At 45.7% G+C, this 22797-nt stretch overlaps 1 protein-coding gene across 6 annotated transcripts in view; it reads left to right on the plus strand.

The window, feature by feature from the left end:
• LOC124048386 overlaps positions 1 to 20354 on the plus strand; it is a 35594-nt gene extending 15240 nt beyond the window's left edge. For 3 of the 6 annotated variants that reach the window (XM_046369115.1, XM_046369114.1, XM_046369113.1), the window contains 11 exons: positions 1112 to 1138; positions 1359 to 1379; positions 5948 to 6127; positions 6289 to 6488; positions 7985 to 8000; positions 16590 to 16616; positions 16837 to 17037; positions 17199 to 17398; positions 17649 to 17811; positions 17991 to 18059; positions 19402 to 20354. In XM_046369115.1, the coding sequence (XP_046225071.1) occupies positions 1117 to 1138; positions 1359 to 1379; positions 5948 to 6127; positions 6289 to 6488; positions 7985 to 8000; positions 16590 to 16616; positions 16837 to 17037; positions 17199 to 17398; positions 17649 to 17811; positions 17991 to 18059; positions 19402 to 19496 (1194 nt within the window). In that variant the 5' untranslated portion in view covers positions 1112 to 1116 and the 3' untranslated portion in view covers positions 19497 to 20354. The remainder of the gene's footprint in view (positions 1 to 1111; positions 1139 to 1358; positions 1380 to 5947; positions 6128 to 6288; positions 6489 to 7984; positions 8001 to 16589; positions 16617 to 16836; positions 17038 to 17198; positions 17399 to 17648; positions 17812 to 17990; positions 18060 to 19401) is intronic. The other 3 variants (XM_046369117.1, XM_046369118.1, XM_046369116.1) reach the window with 2 other exon arrangements.
• The last annotated feature ends 2443 nt before the right edge of the window (positions 20355 to 22797 follow it).

The raw sequence follows: 22797 nt of genomic DNA on the forward strand, positions 1-22797 counted from the left end.
TGCACCTCTGCTGTTTTCAATCAGCGATCACTGCCTCATTGCCTGTATCCGCTATGGGTCCGCTGTCAAACGACCACCCCTCATCACTGTCAAACGCTCCCTAAAACACTTCTGCGAGCCTTTATAATTGACCTGGCCCGGGTATCCGGGAAGGATATTGACCTCATCCCGTCAGTCGAGGATGCCTGGTCATTCTTCAAAAGTAATTTCATCACCATCTTAAATAAGCATGCCCATTTCAAAGAATGTAGAACTAAGAACAGATATAGCCCTTGGTTCACTCCAGACCTGACTGCCCTTGACCAGCACAAAAACATCCTGTGGCGGACTGCAATTGCATCGAATAGTCCCCGCGATATGCAACTGTTCAGGGAAGTAAGAAACCAATACACTCAGTCAGTCAAGAAAGCGAAGGCTAGCTTTTTCAAGCAGAAATGTGCATCCTGTAGCTCGAACTCCAAAAGGTTTTGGGACAAAGTCTATGGAGAACAAGAGAAGTCCATGGAGAACAAGAGCAGCTCCTCCCATGTGCCCACTGCACTGAGGCTAGGAAGATTCGATCACCTGTCAAAATCCATGCCATAATAGCAAACACGTTACTTCTAAGAGACCAGGTTTTGGTTGGTCTTAAATATCCCATCAATGCTGCCTGAAATTGCCACTTTGGCACACATTTTTAATAACACATATTGCCACCACTCAGACCCCAGCGCAAGCGAGTTCATATATGACAGCTTTAACTGGTCGAAATTACAAATGAGCATAAATAAAATAGAGCACAAGAAGTCTTACTTTCATTTTCCCAAAATAATTTTAATAGACCTTTTTAATGGGAAGGAGAATATTGAAGAAAAACCATACTACTAAGTAGGGGCGGCAGGTAGCCTAGTGGTTAGAGCATTGGGCCAGTAACCGGAAGGTTGCTAGATTGAATCCCCTAGCTGACAACGTACCAATCTGTCGTTCTGCCCCTGAACAAGGCAGTTAACCCACTGTTCCTTGGCCGTCATTGTAAATAAGAATATTTTCTTAACTAACTTGCCTAGTTAAATAAAGGGGGGGTAAATAAATGGTTGTGTGTAGTAATGGTTTCAAACTTTCTTTTATGCAGACGAAATGGCAGAGTCCAGTGTTCATAGTAAGTCAACATGTTCCTTTCTCAGATGGCATTGGTTGTTTTTCTTGCTTAGATGTACTGGTCTGACATTTCATCAAAATATGTCAGTTATGAAGTTGTAAGCTGTTACAAAAAGTAGCAGAGCTGATACACCACCTTTTCTTTTACATAAGGCAGCTGCATTAATGATTAAGGTCACGGAATTAACAATAAAGGTTCCCTCTTTAATATCCTCTTGCAGGTAATCCAAGGATGAGAAAATTCTTCTGTCATGTTTGTCATTTATTATCATGTCTTGTCCCTGTGCTCCCCATGCTATTCGTTTCCCTCTGCTGGTCTTATTTGGTTCTTTCCCTCCTATCCCTCTCTCTCCCCCTCCCTCTCTCACTCTCTCGCTCTCTCTTCTCTCTATCGTTCCGTTCCTGCTCCCAGCTGTTCCTATTCCCCTAATCATCATTTAGTCTTCCCACACCTGTTCCCGATCCTTTCCCCTGATTAGAGTCCCTATTTATTCCTTTGTGTTCCGTTCCTGTGCCGTCGGTTCCTTATATTGTATTCACCATGCTGTGGTTGCGTTTCGCCCTGTCCTGTCGTGTTTTTTTGCCGTGATTGTGTATCACCCTGTTCTGTCGTGTTTTGTGCCTTCATCAGACGCTGCGTGTGAGCAGGTGTCTCAGTCGACTACGGCCTGCGCCTACCCGAAGCGACCTGCAGTCTGTGGCCGCTTCTCCAGTTGTTTTCCCCTCTACAAATCTAGAGGATGTCAGTTATTCCGTTTTGAACATTATTAAACTCTGCTTCTGTTAAGTCGCTTTTGGGTCCTCTTTTACCAGCATGACAGAAGGAACCGATCGAGGAATGGACCCAGCGACTTCAGACGCTGTTTACACTGCCGTCAAGATCCAAGGAGCCATGCTCGGCAGACACGAGCAGGAATTGTCTGCTGCTCGCCATGCCGTGGAGAACCTGGCCGCTCAGGTTTCCGACCTCTCTGGACAGTTCCAGAGTCTACGTCTCGTGCCACCTGTTACTCCCTGGCCTGCCGAGCCTCCAGAACCCAGGGTTAATAACCCACCTTGCTACTCCGGGCAGCCCACTGAGTGCCGCTCCTTTCTCACGCAGTGTGAGATTGTGTTCTCTCTCCAACCCCACACATACTCTAGAGAGAGAGCTCGGGTTGCTTACGTCATTTCACTCCTTACTGGCCGGGCTCGAGAATGGGGCACAGCTATCTGGGAGGCAAGGGCTGATTGCTCTAACAGATTCCAGAACTTTAAAGAGGAGATGATTCGGGTTTTTGACCGTTCAGTTTTTGGTGAGGAGGCTTCTAGGGCCCTGGCTTCCTTATGCCAAGGTGAACGGTCCATAACGGATTATTCCATTGAGTTTCGCACTCTTGCTGCCTCTAGTGAGTGGAACGAGCCGGCGCTGCTCGCTCGTTTTCTGGAGGGACTCCACGCAGCGGTTAAGGATGAGATTCTTTCCCGGGAGGTTCCTTCAGATGTGGACTCTTTGATTGCTCTCGCCATCCGCATAGAACGACGGGTAGATCTTCGTCACCGGGCTCGTGGAAGAGAGCTCGCATCAACGGTGTTTCCCTGCTCCGCATCGCAACCATCTCCCTCCTCTGGCTTTGAGACTGAGCCCATGCAGCTGGGAGGGATTCGCATCTCGAATAAGGAGAGGGAACAGAGGATCACCAACCGCCTGTGCCTCTATTGCGGAGTTGCTGGACATTTTGTTATTTCATGTCCAGTAAGAGGCCAGAGCCCATCAGTAAGCGGAGGGCTACTGGTGAGCGCTACTACTCAGGTCCCTTCATCTAGATCTTGTACTACTATGTCGGTCCATCTACGCTGGACCGGTTCGGGTGCTACATGCAGTGCCTTGATTGACTCTGGGGCTGAGGGTTGTTTCATGGACGAAGCATGGGTTCGGAAACATAACATTCCTTTCAGACCATTAGACAAGCCTACGCCCATGTTTGCCTTAGATGGTAGTCATCTTCCCAGTATCAAATTTGAGACACTACCTTTAACTCTCACAGTATCTGGTAACCACAGTGAGACTATTTCTTTTTTGATTTTCCGTTCACCGTTTACACCTGTTGTTTTGGGTCATCCCTGGCTAGTATGTCATAATCCTTCTATTAATTGGTCTAGTAATTCTATCCTATCCTGGAACGTTTCTTGTCATGTGAAGTGTTTAATGTCTGCCATCCCTCCCGTTTCTTCTCTCCCTACTTCTCAGGAGGAACCTGGCGATTTGACAGGAGTGCCGGAGGAATATCATGATCTGCGCACGGTCTTCAGTCGGTCCCGAGCCAACTCCCTTCCTCCTCACCGGTCGTATGATTGTAGTATTGATCTCCTTCCAGGGACCACGCCTCCTCGAGGTAGACTATACTCTCTGTCGGCTCCCGAACGTAAGGCTCTCGAGGATTATTTGTCTGTGTCTCTTGACGCCGGTACCATAGTGCCTTCTTCTTCTCCGGCCGGGGCGGGGTTCTTTTTGTTAAGAAGAAGGACGGTACTCTGCGCCCCTGCGTGATTATCGAGGGCTGAATGACATAACGGTTAAGAATCGTTATCCGCTTCCCCTTATGTCATCAGCCTTCGAGATTCTGCAGGGAGCCAGGTGCTTTACTAAGTTGGACCTTCGTAACGCTTACCATCTCGTGCGCATCAGAGGGGGACGAGTGGAAAACGGCGTTTAACACTCCGTTAGGGCATTTTGAGTACCGGGTTCTGCCGTTCGGTCTCGCCAATGCGCCAGCTGTTTTTCAGGCATTAGTTAATGATGTTCTGAGAGACATGCTGAACATTTTTGTTTTTGTCTATCTTGACGATATCCTGATTTTTCTCCGTCACTCGAGATTCATGTTCAGCACGTTCGACGTGTTCTACAGCGCCTTTTAGAGAATTGTCTCTACGTAAAGGCTGAGAAGTGCTCTTTTCATGTCTCCTCCGTTACTTTTCTCGGTTCCGTTATTTCCGCTGAAGGCATTCAGATGGATTCCGCTAAGGTCCAAGCTGTCAGTGATTGGCCCGTTCCAAGGTCACGTGTCGAGTTGCAGCGCTTTTAGGTTTCGCTAATTTCTATCGGCGTTTCATTCGTAATTTCGGTCAAGTTGCTGCCCCTCTCACAGCTCTTACTTCTGTCAAGACGTGTTTTAAGTGGTCCGGTTCCGCCCAGGGAGCTTTTGATCTTCTAAAAGAACGTTTTACGTCCGCTCCTATCCTCGTTACTCCTGACGTCACTAGACAATTTATTGTCGAGGTTGACGCTTCAGAGGTAGGCGTGGGAGCCATTCTATCCCAGCGCTTCCAGTCTGACGATAAGGTTCATCCTTGCGCTTATTTTTCTCATCGCCTGTCGCCATCTGAGCGCAACTATGATGTGGGTAACCGTGAACTGCTCGCCATCCGCTTAGCCCTAGGCGAATGGCGACAGTGGTTGGAGGGGGCGACCGTTCCTTTTGTCGTTTGGACAGACCATAAGAACCTTGAGTACATCCGTTCTGCCAAACGACTTAATGCCCGTCAAGCTCGTTGGGCGTTGTTTTTCGCTCGTTTCGAGTTTGTGATTTCTTACCGTCCGGGTAGCAAGAACACCAAGCCTGATGCCTTATCCCGTCTGTTTAGTTCTTCTGTGGCTTCTACTGATCTCGAGGGGATTCTTCCTTATGGGCGTGTTGTCGGGTTGACAGTCTGGGGAATTGAAAGACAGGTTAAGCAAGCACTCACGCACACTGCGTCGCCGCGCGCTTGTCCTAGTAACCTCCTTTTCGTTCCTGTTTCCACTCGTCTGGCTGTTCTTCAGTGGGCTCACTCTGCCAAGTTAGCTGGTCATCCCGGTGTTCGAGGCACTCTTGCGTCTATTCGCCAGCGCTTTTGGTGGCCGACTCAGGAGCGTGACACGCGCCGTTTCGTGGCTGCGTGTTCAGACTGCGCGCAGAAGAAGTCTGGTAATTTTTTTCTGCTTCTGCTCCTGGTCTTGCTGGGTCTCAGTCTGTTCCCTGCCATCGCATCTCTCCTGTTCTTGTCCCTGCCCTTGCTGTGTCTCAGTCTGTCCCTAGTTCTCATTTTTTTTTTAGAGTAGTACCCTAGTTTCCCTTTTTATCGTTTTCGTTACGGTCCTGAGGAGAGGAGTTGGGTTCTTTCTCGGGACGTGCTGGACCGTTTGATCTATGATTTCCTCCGTTGCTGCCAGTGTTCCTCCTCGAGAGCGCCAGGAGGCGCTCGGTGAGTGGGGGTACTGTCATGTTTGTCATTTATTATCATGTCTTGTCCCTGTGCTCCCCATGCTATTCGTTTCCCTCTGCTGGTCTTATTTGGTTCTTTCCCTCCTATCCCTCTCTCTCCCCCTCCCTCTCTCACTCTCTCGCTCTCTCTTCTCTCTATCGTTCCGTTCCTGCTCCCAGCTGTTCCTATTCCCCTAATCATCATTTAGTCTTCCCACACCTGTTCCCGATCCTTTCCCCTGATTAGAGTCCCTATTTATTCCTTTGTGTTCCGTTCCTGTGCCGTCGGTTCCTTATATTGTATTCACCATGCTGTGGTTGCGTTTCGCCCTGTCCTGTCGTGTTTTTTGCCGTGATTGTGTATCACCCTGTTCTGTCGTGTTTTGTGCCTTCATCAGACGCTGCGTGTGAGCAGGTGTCTCAGTCGACTACGGCCTGCGCCTACCCGAAGCGACCTGCAGTCTGTGGCCGCTTCTCCAGTTGTTTTCCCCTCTACAAATCTAGAGGATGTCAGTTATTCCGTTTTGAACATTATTAAACTCTGCTTCTGTTAAGTCGCTTTTGGGTCCTCTTTTACCAGCATGACATCTTCACTGTTGTCAGTGGCAAAACCTTGGATTCTCATAAGGACTTTTTGAAACGACTCACCATGCAACGAGACTTTACTGAAGTGATGACCCCGGAGAAGAGTGATGTCATCATAACTTTCTGTCCTATCGTCAGTCGTGCTGGGACTGATATTGAAGCAGCACTGCAGGAGATCCCAAGTAACGAAGCAAAGTTATTGACATATACTGTATATCTGAAATGTTTTATATGAAATCCATGTCCGTGTGGACCTATGTATCTAGCAAGATGCTAATTATCTGAGTGTTTTATTTGTTCGCTTTTTGTTATGCTAAACATTTTTTTGTCACTCTCTATACAGCTGGTAAAGGTGTTGTTTTGGTGGTGCTGCATCATTCCTTCAACCCAGACTGCACAGTACCTGACAGTAGCAGACTGGTGACCAGAGGTGATATGCTAACAGTGGACTGTCTGTTCCATGAGAACCAGGGACTACTGGACTGTCCTCGCAATACAGAAGCAGTCTGTACGATTTGGAGCCATCTGAACATACAGCCAATGGTAATTCACCCCACCAACAACCTACATGTACCAGTAGTACATTTCTGTCATACTCCCCATGCATACTTTTGTAATGTTTTTTTATTGACCCATTCAAATGTGTCTTATCACCTATACAGAGTCTGATAGTCTTAGAGTAATGATTGCTAGTTAAAAAAAGGTGAATACAGTGCATTCGGAAAGTATTCAGACCCCCACCTGGTTACTCAACCCTGCACCTTAGAAGCTGCTGCCCTATTTACATAGACATGGAATCATTGGTCACTTTAATAATGGAACACTAGTCACTTTTATAATGAGAAGGTTCATGGTCAGAGAGGTGACCAAGAATCCGATGGTCTATCTGACAAAGCTCCGGAGTTCCACTGTGGAGATAGGAGAACCTTCCATTAGGACAACAATCTCTGCAGCACTCCACCAATCAGGCCTTTATGGTAGAGTGGCCAGATGGAAGCCACTCCTCAGTAAAAGGCACATGACTGCCCGCTTGTAGTTTGCCAAAAAGCACCTAAATAACTCTCGTGCGATGAGAAACAAGATTCTCTGGACTGATGAAACAAAGATTGAAATCTTTGACCTGAATGCCAAGTGTCACGTCTGGAGGAAACCTGCCACCATCCCTACGGTGAAGCATGGTGGTGGCAGCATCATGATATGGGGATGTTTTTCAGTGGCAGGGACTGGGAGACTAGTCAGGATTGAGGGCAAGATGAATGGTGCAAAGTACAAAGTGGTCCTTGATGAAAACCTGTTCAGGACCTCAGACTAGGCCCAAAGGTTCACCTTCCAACAGGACAACGACCTTAAGCACACAGCCAAGATAATGCAGGAGTGTCTTTGGGACAAGTCTCTGAATGTCCTTGAGTGGCCCAGCCAGAGCCCGGACTTGAACCTGATCATACATCTCCGGAGAGACCTGAAAATAGCTGTGCAGCGGCTCTCTCCATTCAACCTGACAGAGCTTGAGAGGATCTGCAGAGAAGAATGGAGAAACTCCCCAAATACAGGTGTGCCAAGCTTGTAGAGGCAAACCCAAGAAGACTCAAGGCTGTAAATCGCTGCCAAAGGTGCTTCAACAAAGTACTGAGTAAAGGGTCTGAATACTTATGCAAATGTCATATTTCAGTTTTGTACTTTTATACATTTGCAAATATGTAAAAAAAACAGTTTTTGATTTGTCATTATGGGATACTGTGTGTAGATTGATGAGGATGTTTTTCAATCAACTTTAGAATAAGGCTGTAACGTAACAAAATGTGGAAAAAGTCAAGGGGTCTGAATACTTTCCGAATGCACTGTAAGTCTTGGAAAAACTTTGAACAGAGTAATGAGTATTCTCATTTCAGCCATCGCTTCATTGCTGAAGATATTAGCATAGTTGTACAGTTAGGGTACATCGTTTATAATAGATTCTTATCAAGTCAGTACACTTTCATAGAGTTGTGCGGGATACATTTTTTTGTAGAGTAATTTCTGAATGTTTTTCTCTGTTGCAGCTGGAACCACTAAAAGGTACTGTAATGACTACTTCTATCATGTTAAGGAAACCTCCATTTACGGAAACTTTAAACAATGTTACTCACTTTTCTGTGTTGGCATTACTCAAAGTTTTAAAGATGAGAAATCACTGAGAGTCAGACTCTTCTTTTGGTTCTCTGGCGTAGCAGAGATTATTATAGTGATTAAGAAGTGTAACTCATCTCCAGTTTTCAAACATTTGGTTCACAGCCACTGCCTACAATATTCTAGTTACATATATTCTAAATATATGGCTCTGGCTGCCACTGTCAACTGTTAAAGGTGCAATTTGTAGTTTGTAGGGCATATTACATGCACAATAGAGGCTGCATCATGGTCCCCAACAATTTGATTACCGTAGAATTGATCAGGCTGTTGATTGTGGCCGGTGGAATGCTGTCACACTCCGATTCAATGGCTGTGCGAAGTTGCTGGATACTGGCGGGAACTGGAACACGCTATTGTACACGTAGAACCAGAGCATCCCAAACATGTTCAATGGGTGGCATGTCCGGTGAGTATGCAGGCAATGGAATAACTTTTTCAGCTTCCAGGAATTGTGTACAGATCCTTGCGACATGGGGCTGTGCATTATCATGCTGAAACATTAGTTGATGGCGGAGGCTGAGTTCTACGACAATGGGCCTTAGGATCTCATCATTGTATCTCTGTGCATTCTATTTGCCCACGATAAAATGCAATTGTGCTCGTTGTCTAATTGCTTATGCCTGCCCATACCATAACCCCACCGCCACCATGGGGCACTCTGTTCACAACGTTGACATCAGCAAACATCTCGCCCACACAACACCACACTCTACCCGGTACAGTTGAAATCAGGATTAATCCGTGAAGAGCACACTTCTCCAGCATGCCATTGGCCATCGAAGGTGAGTATTTGCCCACTGGGGTCGGTTAGGACGCCAAACTACAGTCAGGTCAAGACTCTGTGTGAGGACGATGAGCACGCAGATGAGCTTCCCTGAGACGGTTTCTGACAGATTTTCTATAACTTCTGCGGTTGTGCAAACCCCCAAGTTTCAGAAGCTGTCCGGGTGGCTGGTCTCAGACGATCCCGCAGGTGAAGAAGCCGGATGTGGAGGTCCTGGGCTGGCGTGGTTCCAAATGGTCTGCAGTTGTGAGGCCATTTGAACATACTGCCAAATTCTCTAAAACAACATTGGAGGCGGCTTATGGTAGAGAAATTAACATACAATTATCTAGCAAAAGCTTTGGTGGACACTCCTGCAGTCAGCATGCCAATTTCACGGGAGGGTGCAATTGTGCATTGTGTTGTGTGACTAAACAGCACATTTTAGAGTGGCCTTTTATTGTCCTCAGCACAATGGGCACCTGTGTAATGATCATGCAATTTAATCAGCTTCTTGACATGCCACACCTGTCAGTGGATGGATTTGTCTTGGCAAAGCAGATATGCTCACTAACATGGATCTTTAAAAAATTGTTCTCAAACTTTGAGAGAACTAAACTTTTTGGGCATATGGAAAATTTCTGGGATCTTTTATTTAGACTCATGAAACATGGGAGCACCACTTTACATGTTGCGTTTATATTTCTGTTGAGTATACAGTATATCGTGCGTGCAACCATTCCTTTAACAAAACTCCCCCGACAAGAAGATACTATTGTCAATTGGCGCGAAAGGGAGTTAGCGTCTATGAATGGCGTAGATATAGGCTGCCGATGATATGGTGTTATAGGACTGAATAATTTCAATATGTTTGTAACCGGACAAGAGGCTGTTATGCTGGTGAATGAGGACCCAAAAGCGACTTAGCAGAAACAGAGTCTTTATTCCAGTCTATAACAAAAACGATAATCCTGGATATAATCTCAGGTAAAGTCAAACAGGAAAACTGAATTCCTCTAGGCAGTAGAGGGGAACAACTGGAGACGCGACCACAGACTGCAGGTCGCTTCGGGAGGGCGCAGGCCTTAGCTGATATAGATACCTGCTCACACGCAGCATCTGAAGAAGGCAGAAACACGACAGGGCGGAACAAGGACACAGAACAGCAAACATCAAACAAGGATCCGACAAGGACAGAAGCGGAAAACAGAGGGAGAAATAGGGACTCTAATCAGAGGGCAAAATAGGGTACAGGTGTGAAAGAGTAAATGAGGTAGTTAGGAGAATGAGGAACAGCTGGGAGCAGGAACGGAACGATAGAGAGAGAGCGAGAGAGGGAGTGAGGGAGGGGGAGAGAGAGGGATAGAAAGAGGGAAAGAACCTAATAAGACCAGCAGAGGGAAACGAATAGAAGGGGAAGCACAGGGACAAGACATGATAATCAATGACAAAACATGACAGTACCCCCCCACTCACCGAGCGCCTCCTGGCGCACTCGAGGAGGAACCCTGGCGGCAACGGAGGAAATCATCAATCAACGAACGGTCCAGCACGTCCCGAGATGGAACCCAACTCCTCTCCTCAGGACCGTAACCCTCCCAATCCACTAAGTACTGGTGACCACGTCCCCGAGAACGCATGTCCATGATCTTCCGTACCTTGTAAATAGGTGCTCCCTCGACAAGGACGGGGGGGGAGGAGGGAAGACGAACGGGGGCGCGAAGAAAAGGCTTGACACAGGAGACATGGAAGACAGGGTGGATGCGACGAAGATGTCGCGGAAGAAGCAGTCGCACAGCGACAGGATTGACGACCTGAGAGACACGGAACGGACCAATGAACCGCGGAGTCAACTTGCGAGAAGCTGTCGTAAGGGGAAGGCTACGAGTGGAAAGCCACACTCTCTGACCGCGACAATACCTAGGACTCTTAATCCTACGTTTATTGGCGGCTCTCACAGTCTGCGCCCTGTAACGGCAAAGTGCAGACCTGACCCTCCTCCAGGTGCGCTCACAATGTTGGACAAAAGCCTGAGCGGAGGGAACGCTGGACTCGGCGAGCTGGGACGAGAACAGAGGAGGCTGGTACCCAAGACTACTCTGAAACGGAGATAGCCCGGTAGCAGACGAAGGAAGCGAGTTGTGAGCGTATTCTGCCCAGGGAGCTGTTCTGCCCAAGACGCAGGGTTTCGAAAAGAAAGGCTGCGTAATATGCGACCAATCGTCTGATTGGCCCTTTCTGCTTGACCGTTAGACTGGGGATGAAAACCGGAAGAGAGACTGACGGAAGCACCAATCAAACGACAGAACTCCCTCCAAAACTGTGACGTGAATTGCGGGCCTCTGTCTGAAACGGCGTCTAACGGGAGGCCATGAATTCTGAACACATTCTCAATGATGATTTGTGCCGTCTCTTTAGCGGAAGGAAGCTTAGCGAGGGGAATGAAATGTGCCGCCTTAGAGAACCTATCGACAACCGTAAGAATCACAGTCTTCCCCGCAGACGAAGGCAGACCGGTAATAAAGTCTAAGGCGATGTGAGACCATGGTCGAGAAGGAATGGGAAGCGGTCTGAGACGACCGGCAGGAGGAGAGTTACCTGACTTAGTCTGCGCGCAGTCCGAACAAGCAGCCACGAAACGGCGCGTGTCACGCTCCTGAGTAGGCCACCAAAACCGCTGGCGAATAGAAGCAAGCGTACCCCGAACGCCGGGGTGGCCAGCTAACTTGGCAGAGTGAGCCCACTGAAGAACAGCCAGACGAGTAGAGACAGGAACGAAAAGAAGGTTACTAGGACAAGCGCGGCGACGCGGTGTGAGTGAGTGCTTGCTTTACCTGTCTCTCAATTCCCCAGACAGTCAACCCGACAACACGCCCTTCAGGGAGAATCCCCTCGGGGTCGGTAGAAGCTACAGAAGAACTAAAGAGACGGGATAAGGCATCAGGCTTGGTGTTCTTATCTCCCGGGCGATAAGAAATCACGAACTCGAAACGAGCGAAAAACAACGCCCAACGAGCTTGACGTGCATTGAGTCGTTTGGCAGAACGGATGTACTCAAGGTTCTTATGGTCAGTCCAAACGACAAAAGGAACGGTCGCCCCCTCCAACCACTGTCGCCATTCGCCTAGGGCTAAGCGGATGGCGAGCAGTTCGCGGTTACCCACATCATAGTTGCGTTCCGATGGCGACAGGCGATGAGAAAAATAAGCGCAAGGATGGACCTTATGGAAGCGCCGGGACAGAATGGCTCCCACGCCCACCTCTGAAGCATCAACCTCGACAATGAATTGTTTAGTGACGTCAGGAGTAACAAGGATAGGAGCGGATGTAAAACGCTTCTTGAGGAGATCAAAAGCTCCCTGGGCGGAACCGGACCACTTAAAGCACGTCTTGACAGAAGTAAGAGCTGTGAGAGGGGCTGCCACTTGACCGAAATTACGAATGAAACGCCGATAGAAATTAGCGAAACCGAGAAAGCGCTGCAACTCGACACGTGACTTAGGAACGGGCCAATCGCTGACAGCCTGGACCTTAGCGGGATCCATCTGAATGCCTTCAGCGGAAATAACAGAACCGAGAAATGTGACAGAGGAGACATGAAAGGCGCACTTCTCAGCCTTCACGTAGAGACAATTCTCTAAAAGGCGCTGGAGTACACGTCGAACGTGCTGAACATGAATCTCGAGTGACGGTGAAAAAATCAGGATATCGTCAAGGTAAACGAAAACAAAGATGTTCAGCATGTCTCTCAGTACATCATTAACTAATGCCTGAAAGACAGCTGGAGCATTAGCGAGACCGAACGGCAGAACCCGGTATTCAAAATGCCCTAACGGAGTGTTAAACACCGTTTTCCACTCGTCCCCCTCTCTGATGCGCACGAGATGGTAAGCTTTACGAAGGTCCAACTTAGTAAAGAACCTGGCTCCCTGCAGAATCTCGAAGGCTGACGACATAAGGGGAAGCGGATAACGATTCTTAACCGTTATGTCATTCAGCCCTCGTTAATCCACGCAGGGGCGCAGGGTACCGTCCTTCTTCTTAACAAAAAAAACCCCCGCTCCGGCGGGAGAGGAAGAAGGCACCACGGTACCGGCGTCGAGAGAAACAGACAGATAATCCTCGAGAGCCTTACGTTCGGGAGCCGACAGAGATTATAGTCTACCCCGAGGGGGAGTGGTCCCCGGAAGGAGATGAATACAACAATCATACGACCGGTGAGGAGGAAGGGAGTTGGCTCTGGACCGACTGAAGACCGTGCGCAGATCATGATATTCCTCCGGCACTCCTGTCAAATCACCAGGTTCCTCCTGAGAAGAGGGGACAGAAGAAACAGGAGGGATAGCAGACATTAAACACTTTACATGACAAGAAACGTTCCAGGATAGGATAGAATTACTAGACCAATTAATAGAAGGATTATGACATACTAGCCAGGGATGACCCAAAACAACAGGTGTAAAAGGTGAACGAAAAATCAAAAAGGAAATGGTCTCACTGTGGTTACCAGATACTGTGAGGGTTAAAGGTAGTGTCTCATATCTGATACTGGGGAGAAGACTACCATCTAAGGTGAACATGGGCGTGGGCTCCCCTAACTGTCTGAGAGGAATGTCATGTTTCCGAGCCCATGCTTCGTCCATAAAACAACCCTCAGCCCCAGAGTCTATCAAGGCACTGCAGGAAGCTGCCGAACCGGTCCAGCGTAGATGGACCGACAAGGTAGTACAGGATCTTGATGGAGAGACCTGAGTAGTAGCGCTCACCAGTAGCCCTCCGCTTACTGATGAGCTCTGGCTTTTACTGGACATGAAATGACAAAATGTCCAGCAGAACCGCAATAGAGGCAAAGGCGGTTGGTGATTCTCCGTTCCCTCTCCTTAGTCGAGATGCGAATACCTCCCAGCTGCATGGGCTCAGTCTCTGAGCCGGTGGGAGGAGATGGTTGAGATGCGGAGAGGGGGAACACCGTTAACGCGAGCTCTCTTCCACGAGCTCGGTGACGAAGATCTACCCGTCGTTCTATGCGGATGGCGAGTGCAATCAAAGAATCCACGCTGGAAGGAACCTCCCGGGAGAGAATCTCATCTTTAACCTCAGCGTGGAGTCCCTCCAGAAAACGAGCGAGCAACGCCGGCTCGTTCCAGTCACTGGAGGCAGCAAGAGTGCGAAACTCTATAGAGTAATCCGTTATGGATCGATCACCTTGACATAGGGAAGCCAGGGCCCTGGAAGCCTCCTTCCCAAAAACTGAACGATCAAAAACCCGTATCATCTCCTCTTTAAAGTTCTGATACTCGTTAGTACACTCAGCCCTTGCCTCCCAGATAGCTGTGCCCCACTCTCGAGCCCGACCAGTAAGGAGTGATATGACGTAGGCGATCCGAGCTCTCTCTCTTGAGTATGTGTTGGGCTGGAGAGAGAACACAATATCACACTGGGTGAGAAAGGAGCGGCACTCAGTGGGCTGCCCAGAGTAACATGGTGGGTTATTAATCCTAGGTTCCGGAGACTCGGAAGACCAGGAAGTAGCTGGTGGCACGAGACGAAGACTCTGAAACTGTCCTGAGAGGTCGGAGAAACCTGAGCGGCCAGGGTCTCAACGGCATGACGAGCAGCAGACAATTCCTGCTCGTGTCTGCCGAGCATTGCTCCCTGGATCTCGACGGCAGTGTTGCGAGAATCCGTAGTCGCTGGGTCCATTCTTGGTCGGATCCTTCTGTTATGCTGGTGAATGGGGACCCAAAAGCGACTTAGCAGAAACAGAGTCTTTATTCCAGTCTATAACAAAAACGATAATCCTGGATATAATCTCAGGTAAAGTCAAACAGGAAAACTGAATTCCTCTAGGCAGTAGAGGGGAACAACTGGAGACGCGACCACAGACTGCAGGTCGCTTCGGGAGGGCGCAGGCCGTAGCTGATATAGATACCTGCTCACACGCAGCATCTGAAGAAGGCAGAAACACGACAGGGCGGAACAAGGACACAGAACAGCAAACATCAAACAAGGATCCGACAAGGACAGAAGCGGAAAACAGAGGGAGAAATAGGGACTCTAATCAGAGGGCAAAATAGGGTACAGGTGTGAAAGAGTAAATGAGGTAGTTAGGAGAATGAGGAACAGCTGGGAGCAGGAACGGAACGATAGAGAGAGAGAGCGAGAGAGGGAGAGAGGGAGGGGGAGAGAGAGGGATAGAAAGAGGGAAAGAACCTAATAAGACCAGCAGAGGGAAACGAATAGAAGGGGAAGCACAGGGACAAGACATGATAATCAATGACAAAACATGACAGAGGCGCTCTTTTGAAATGGGGATGGATACAAGCCGAATAGAGTATCCTATGCACTTCACGACGAGCTACAGTGTGTGAATTGTGAATAATACAAAAGCCTCCCGAGTAGACCATTTTTTATAAACCTTTTATGATTAGGCTTCTTGACTAATGGATGGCCAGGATAAGAAAGACACCAGACACATTGCTGTTGAATCTAGCTTTCGTTATAGTAGGGTAAGGGTAGCCTACCACGGCTCAAACGAAATGGAATACAAGCAATTGTTACAGGAAAATAACAAAAACAATTCTAAATATGATTGTCACCAGATCATCTCTTCTTCCATGATGAGCAAATAGCCTCCATGGAGGAGTTTTCACACACATCCAAAATAATAACAGGAACTGGCTAAAATAATGTACAATAGCCTCCTAGATAGATAAAAGGGGATGCTCCCAAACTTGATCTTCTAATAAAACTTTGGTGATTTAATATGTATTTTAAAGCCGTCTGATGAGCCAAACCCTTTGTGACAGTCGCGACTATTTGGCGAATGCATTGGGCAGGACAAAAGAAATAGCCTTCATTGAGAGGAGGGGAGGCTATGCTTGGTGTTTAATGTTTTATTGAAAATAATTGTTTTTTTATGTTTCTAAATACGAGGTTTACCAGTACAAAATGCACATCCCTCTTGTTCAATGGGCAAATGGTCACTGTACAGCTGGATAGGCTGCATTTCCGCTGTCAAAATCCATGCTGTAATAGCAAACACGTTACTTATAAGAGACCAGGTTTTGGTTGGTCTTAAATATCCCATCAATGCTGCCTGAAATTGCCACTTTGGCACACATTTTTAATAACACATATTGCCACCACTCAGACCTCAGCGCAAGCGAGTTCATATATGACAGCTTTAACTGGTCGAAATTACAAATGAGCATAAATAAAATAGAGCACAAGAAGTCTTACTTTCATTTTCCCAAAATCATTTTAATAGACCTTTTTTAATGGGAAGGAGAATATTGAACAAAAACCATACTACTAAGTAGGGGCGGCAGGTAGCCTAGTGGTTAGAGCATTGGGCCAGTAACCGGAAGGTTGCTAGATTGAATCCCCTGGCTGACAACGTACCAATCTGTCGTTCTGCCCCTGAACAAGGCAGTTAACCCACTGTTCCTTGGCCGTCATTGTAAATAAGAATATTTTCTTAACTAACTTGCCTAGTTAAATAAAGGGGGGTAAATAATAATAATAATAATATATGCCATTTAGCAGACGCTTTTATCCAAAGCGACTTACAGTCATGTGTGCATACATTCTACGTATGGGTGGTCCTGGGGATCGAACCCACTACCCTGGCGTTACAAGCGCCATGCTCTACCAACTGAGCTACAGAAATGGTTGTGTGTAGTAATGGTTTCAAACTTTCTTTTATGCAGACAAAATGGCAGAGTCCAGTGTTCATAGTAAGTCAACATGTTACTTTCTCAGATGGCATTGGTTGTTTTTCTTGCTTAGATGTACTGGTCTGACATTTCATCTAAACACGTCAGTTATGAAGATGTAAGCTGTTACAAAAAGTAGCTGAGCTGATACACCACCTTTTCTTTTACATAAGGCAGCTGCATTAATGATTAAGGTCACGGAATTAACAATAAAGGTTCCCTCTTTAATATCCTCTTGCAGGTAATCCAAGGATGAGAAAATTCTTCACTGTTGTCAGTGGCAATACCTTGGAATCTCATACGGACTTTTTGAAACGACTCACCATGCAACGAGACTTTACTGAAGTGATGACCCCGGAGAAGAGTGATGTCATCATAACTTTCTGTCCTATCGTCAGTCGTGCTGGGACTGATATTGAAGCAGCACTGCAGGAGATCCCAAGTAACGAAGCAAAGTTATTGACATATACTGTATATCTGAAATGTTTTATATGAAATCCATGTCCGTGTGGACCTATGTATCTAGCAAGATGCTAATTATCTGAGTTTTTTATTTCTTAGCTTTTTGTTATGCTAAACATTTTTTTGTCACTCTCTATACAGCTGGTAAAGGTGTTGTTTTGGTGGTGCTGCATCATTCCTTCAACCCAGACTGCACAGTACCTGACAGTAGCAGACTGGTGACCAGAGGTGATATGCTAACAGTGGACTGTCTGTTCCATGAGAACCAGGGACTACTGGACTGTCCTCGCAATACAGAAGCAGTCTGTACGATTTGGAGCCATCTGAACATACAGCCAATGGTAATTCACCCCACCAACAACCTACATGTACCAGTAGTACATTTCTCTCATACTCCCCATGCATACTTTTGTAATGTTTTTTTATTGACCCATTCAAATGTGTCATATGACCTATACGGAATACAAATATGGAGAAACACAGATTTCACATAAATGTTTAATTAATCATTGTCTGATAGTCTTAGAATAATGATTGCTAGTTTAATGTTTGTTTTTGACTGTGTTTGATGCCACAAAACAACAAATTAAGAACACCAGAAAAGGTTTGTTCAAAGACAAAAAGCCGAGTGAGCAGAAGAAGAGTAAGAAGCAAGTGGATGCACCGAAAAAAGAACTATGGGAAGAAAAATGTCAGCAATGTGTACACAAGGACAAACTACTGAAGCAAATAGATGAACTAAACAAAATACTTGGTGAGACAGACTTTCAATAATCACAAAGTTATTATTTAATCATAACCACATTATTACAGAATCATTTTGATAGTTACATCTCCTCATACTGTTCTATCATACATGTAGTATCACCACAGCTGCCTTGCATTTTTGCCTAATGTCCCAACACAGAATGTGCATGTCCTTTGTCATCTCAGATCAACAGGTACATGATCTGAAGAACGAGGTGGAGAGACTGAGAAGCCAGGTCTCAGCCCAGATGACTGGTGAGGCTGATCTATAAATCTCAGTGATTTGTTTTCAAACAAGTGCAGAGACCGTCATTTTGATGTCAGATGAATTAAAAATTGTAATTACTCTGTCATTTAAAAAAAAGTAATGCCCCCCCCCGTCCTTGGCTTTTCCTATATAAGTATATTCAACACACCGTATTTGTTAGAATCTTGAGAAAGCAGTTTTAGGAGGGAGGGCATGTCATTTTTCATCCAACACAACAGTTTATTGCCATCTGAGAATGGCCAATCGAAACTACATCTGATCTATATCAAAACTAGTTTCACACATAGGCCTATAATAATAGATGAAGCCTGACCAATCAATGCTGTCTAGCTAGCTAAGTTCTTCTCCGTTAGACCTGCATTTACAATGCATCCAATTTCAGTTTGTGTAGTTGTTGGTTTAGGTTTCTGTAACTTTGTTGCAAGTACGGTCTGCATGCATAGGCGCATATTGCGTTATGATTGCAAAATGTCCCAATAACTTTTCCAACTCTCCCGTTATCTGGTTTTAATGTCAATTTTTAGAATGCCCTTCTAGACAATCACAAATGAGTATTCAATAATGCTGTGGTATAACGCATTTATAATTAGTACATAATTTATTCATAATTTATTCATCAATATGCCATTCACATGTTTAATATGGGTCCTTATCAACCATTTACTAATCATTAGTTAAGTATTTTTGCATGGACTCATCTAAAGTGTGGGCTATTTATACTTAATAAATGTTTTGAGTGACCAGTGCAATTTCTCACAAAAGGATGGACATGCCATCGGTAGACATTCCAGCAGTACCTGCGCTCAAACTAGCCCAGAACATATCAATGGTTGAAAAATAATCAGACCACACACAGGATGCAACAAAAAAAATATTTAAAAAAATGCCGCAAGGACTTGACGAAGAGTTGTAAAAGTGAATGTTTTACTGATGTTTGTCAAGCTCGCGAATGCAAACTAATCATAAACAGATGTAGCCTACACACAACAGCTAGTCAGACCTCCCAGTTTCCCCTCTGGTAGATTTGTATTCCTTCATTACTACTGATATGTAATTGATGTAGAAATGTTACATGTCTGATTTGCAGGTAGAAATGTTACATGTCTGATTTGCAGGTAGAAATGTTACATGTATAACCTTTAAACGCTTCGAGTGCTTCAACCTTTCAACCGCAGACTATTTTCACTCATGACTTTGTGTGGCACCACCTTTACTGGGCCTTTTGACAGTTGCAACTCTTTCATTTCAACGTAATAGGATTGTTCAGCGAAATTAGGACCTCAGATACCCTAAGCAGTCTATGGACTGATCTTAATCTCTCCTGGACAGATTCTGCGCCTCAACCTGAAGAACCGGTTGTGACGGGATGGAATGCACAGGATAACGAGCAGCAGTTGGCCCATTGTTCGGGTTTTCATCACTGATTATTTGGGTGGGTGGGGGGGGGGTTTAACAAGTGACATCAATAAGGGATCATAGCTTTCATCTGGATTCACCTGGTCAGTCTATTAATGTTTAGTACACCGACCATTTTATTCCAAAACAGTCACATCGTTGTGATGTGAAACTTCAGACACATTTTGCTGATCAAAATAATGTTTTAGTTTGAAAATGCTCACTTAAGCGCTTCTTGGTAGTGACTTTTCTACCAAAACCAAAGTGTGGATTGGAGTCACTCCTTAGAGCAGTCTGATCTCAGTTAACCCAGAACCTAAATATTTCTAATTTGGTGAGCTGTGTGATTAAGGTCTGGGTCCTGTTAGAAATTGGGAGTTTCGGTTTGCGAAGTCTCCACCCTCGCAAAAGGAAATTCTCAGCCCCCCCCCCAAAAAATGATCTGCATAATTAATACACCCCTGGGCTCCATATCCAGCTCTCTGAAAGCCTCTTGCTTGGTGTCACACATTTTGTGGTGCATGTTTGTCTCTTAAGTATGAAAAATTAAATTCCACTGATATACAATATCAAATCAAACTTTGTCACGTGCCGAATACAAGTGTAGACCTTACTGTGAAATGCTTACTTACAAGCCCTTAACCAACAGCGCAGTTCAAGAAGTGTTAAGAAAATATTTACCAAATAAACTAAAGTAAAAAGTAACACAATAAAATCACAATAACGAGGCATGGACTCACAAGTTGTCGAAAGCGGTCTGCAGGAATGCTGGCCCATGTTGACTCCAATGCTTCCCACGGTTGTGTCAAGTTGGCTAGATGTCCTTTGGGTGGTGGACCATTCTTGATACTAACACGGGAAACTGTTGAGTATGAAAAACCCAGCAGCATAGCAGTTCTTGACACACTCAAACCGGCGTGCCTGACACCTACTACCATACCCCGTTCAAAGGCACTTCAATCTTTTGTCTTGCCCATTCACCCTCTGAATGGCACACATACACAATCCATGTCTCAATTGTCTCAAGGCTTAAAAATACTTCTTTAACCTGCCTCCTCCCCTTCATCAACACTGATTGAAATGGATTTATCAAGTGACATCAATAAGGGATCATAGCTTTCACCTGGTCAGTCTATGTCATGGAAAGAGCAGGTGTTCCTAATGTTTTGTACACTCAGTGTATATCAAACAGTATTTTGGTGAATGGTCTGTATAGTCATTGTTTCTTTATAACTTTTATAGAAACATATCATTAGCCTAAGACTAACACGAGATAATCAGCAAAATGTTAGGAGAAGAATCCTGAGTGCAGGTGTAAATTCAACACTCATGTAGGGTCGTCAGGTAGCCTAGTAGTTAGAGCGTTGGGCCAGTAACTGATAGGTTGCTAGATCGAATCCCCGAGCTGACAAGGTACAAATCTGTCGTTCTGCCCCTGAACAAATGCAGTTCCTAGGCCGTCATTGTAATTAAGCGTTTATTCTTAACTGACTTGCCTAGTTAAATAAAGGTTAAGTAATGTCATACATGTATACCCATTTAATCATGTGTTACCCATAAAGAATATATTCTACAGGTACATATATCACATTGTGAATATGGCCATGGCCTTGTACCATTTTAAGAAGTAAAAAAGAATCTGTACATTTTGTTTTGATAAGAGTTTTGATCAGAGTTGCACTAATGTGTCATACTCTCTTGATGTCTATGAGGAACGAACTTAAATCTCAAAAAGGATGTTATCACGTGAGCCTACTCAGCCTTGTCTTTTGGATAATAAAATGTATTATGAAATTAAATTGTCTGAGGTCTCATTTTTGTTTCTGACGCATACAGGTCCAGCTGTGCAACGGTGATTTAGCTAGTACTGTCACTGATGTGGACATGATGCATACTTTTCTTAAGAAGAACTTGTACTCAATTTAGTAATAGATGCTGTAAGTGAATAGGCTTTAGCCCATAACAGCTTTCATGTACCTTAGCGCTAGTTCCAACATGCAGAGAAAAGGGAGAGGGAGGAGATCATTGATATCACCTGACTAAAGGTGAAAGTGCAAGGGCTCTATTCAATCCACATTGCGGAAGTCCAGCTTTACAGCGTCATTGAAATTGAAAGGGAATGTTCCCACTTTAGAGGAAACTGCATTCACGGTGACCTTTTCATTTCTATCACGGAATCCGTAACTCTTCAACACATAAGTAGTCAGCACCCAAGAAGATGTATTACAGTGTGCAAAATGCTGTTTAAATGTATTACAAGCAGTGTGATTTTCATGGACACTTCAGTATTGTAGAAATGTTATCTGAGTTGGAGTGAGTTAAGAGGGCATCTCTGTGAATGTCATTTCCCAAATAAGTGAGTTCCGAAAGTATTCGGCCAGTGACGTTTGTTTGTTTTGGCTCTGTACTCCAGCAATTTATATTTGAAATGATACAATGACTATGAGGATAAAGTGCAGACTGTCAACTTTAATTTCAGTGTATTTCCATCCATTTTAGGGGAGCAAGAGAATTGGGACAAATTCACTTACTGTATGTGTATTAAAGTACTCAAAAGTTAAGTATTCGATCCGCTTACGGTTTGTTGAATCAATATCTGTACTCACAGAGACGGTGTGGGCGTAGAGGGGCTGCAACAGGATATGGTCACATATGCTCCCTCTCCAGCCTCTATGTCACCGGGCTGATTGTTATTACATTTACATTTAAGTCATTTAGCAGACGCTCTTATCCAGAGCGACTTACAAATTGGTGCATTCACCTTATGACATCCAGTGGAACAGTCACTTTACAATAGTGCATCTAAAACTTAAGGGGGGTGAGAGGGATTACTTATCCTATCCTAGGTATTCCTTAAAGAGGTGGGGTTTCAGGTGTCTCCGGAAGGTGGTGATTGACTCCGCTGTCCTGGCGTCGTGAGGGAGTTTGTTCCACCATTGGGGGCCAGGGCAGCGAACAGTTTTGACTGGGCTGAGCGGGAGCTGTACTTCCTCAGTGGTAGGGAGGCGAGCAGGCCAGAGGTGGATGAACGCAGTGCCCTTGTTTGGGTGTAGGGCCTGATCAGAGCCTGGAGGTACTGAGGTGCCGTTCCCCTCACAGCTCCGTAGGCAAGCACCATGGTCTTGTAGCGGATGCGAGCTTCAACTGGAAGCCAGTGGAGAGAACGGAGGAGCGGGGTGACGTGAGAGAACTTGGGAAGGTTGAACACCAGACGGGCTGCGGCGTTCTGGATGAGTTGAAGGGGTTTAATGGCACAGGCAGGGAGCCCAGCCAACAGCGAGTTGCAGTAATCCAGACGGGAGATGACAAGTGCCTGGATTAGGACCTGTG

The sequence above is a fragment of the Oncorhynchus gorbuscha genome, linkage group LG11 (assembly GCF_021184085.1).
Source record: "Oncorhynchus gorbuscha isolate QuinsamMale2020 ecotype Even-year linkage group LG11, OgorEven_v1.0, whole genome shotgun sequence".
Taxonomy (NCBI): Eukaryota; Metazoa; Chordata; class Actinopteri; order Salmoniformes; family Salmonidae; genus Oncorhynchus; species Oncorhynchus gorbuscha.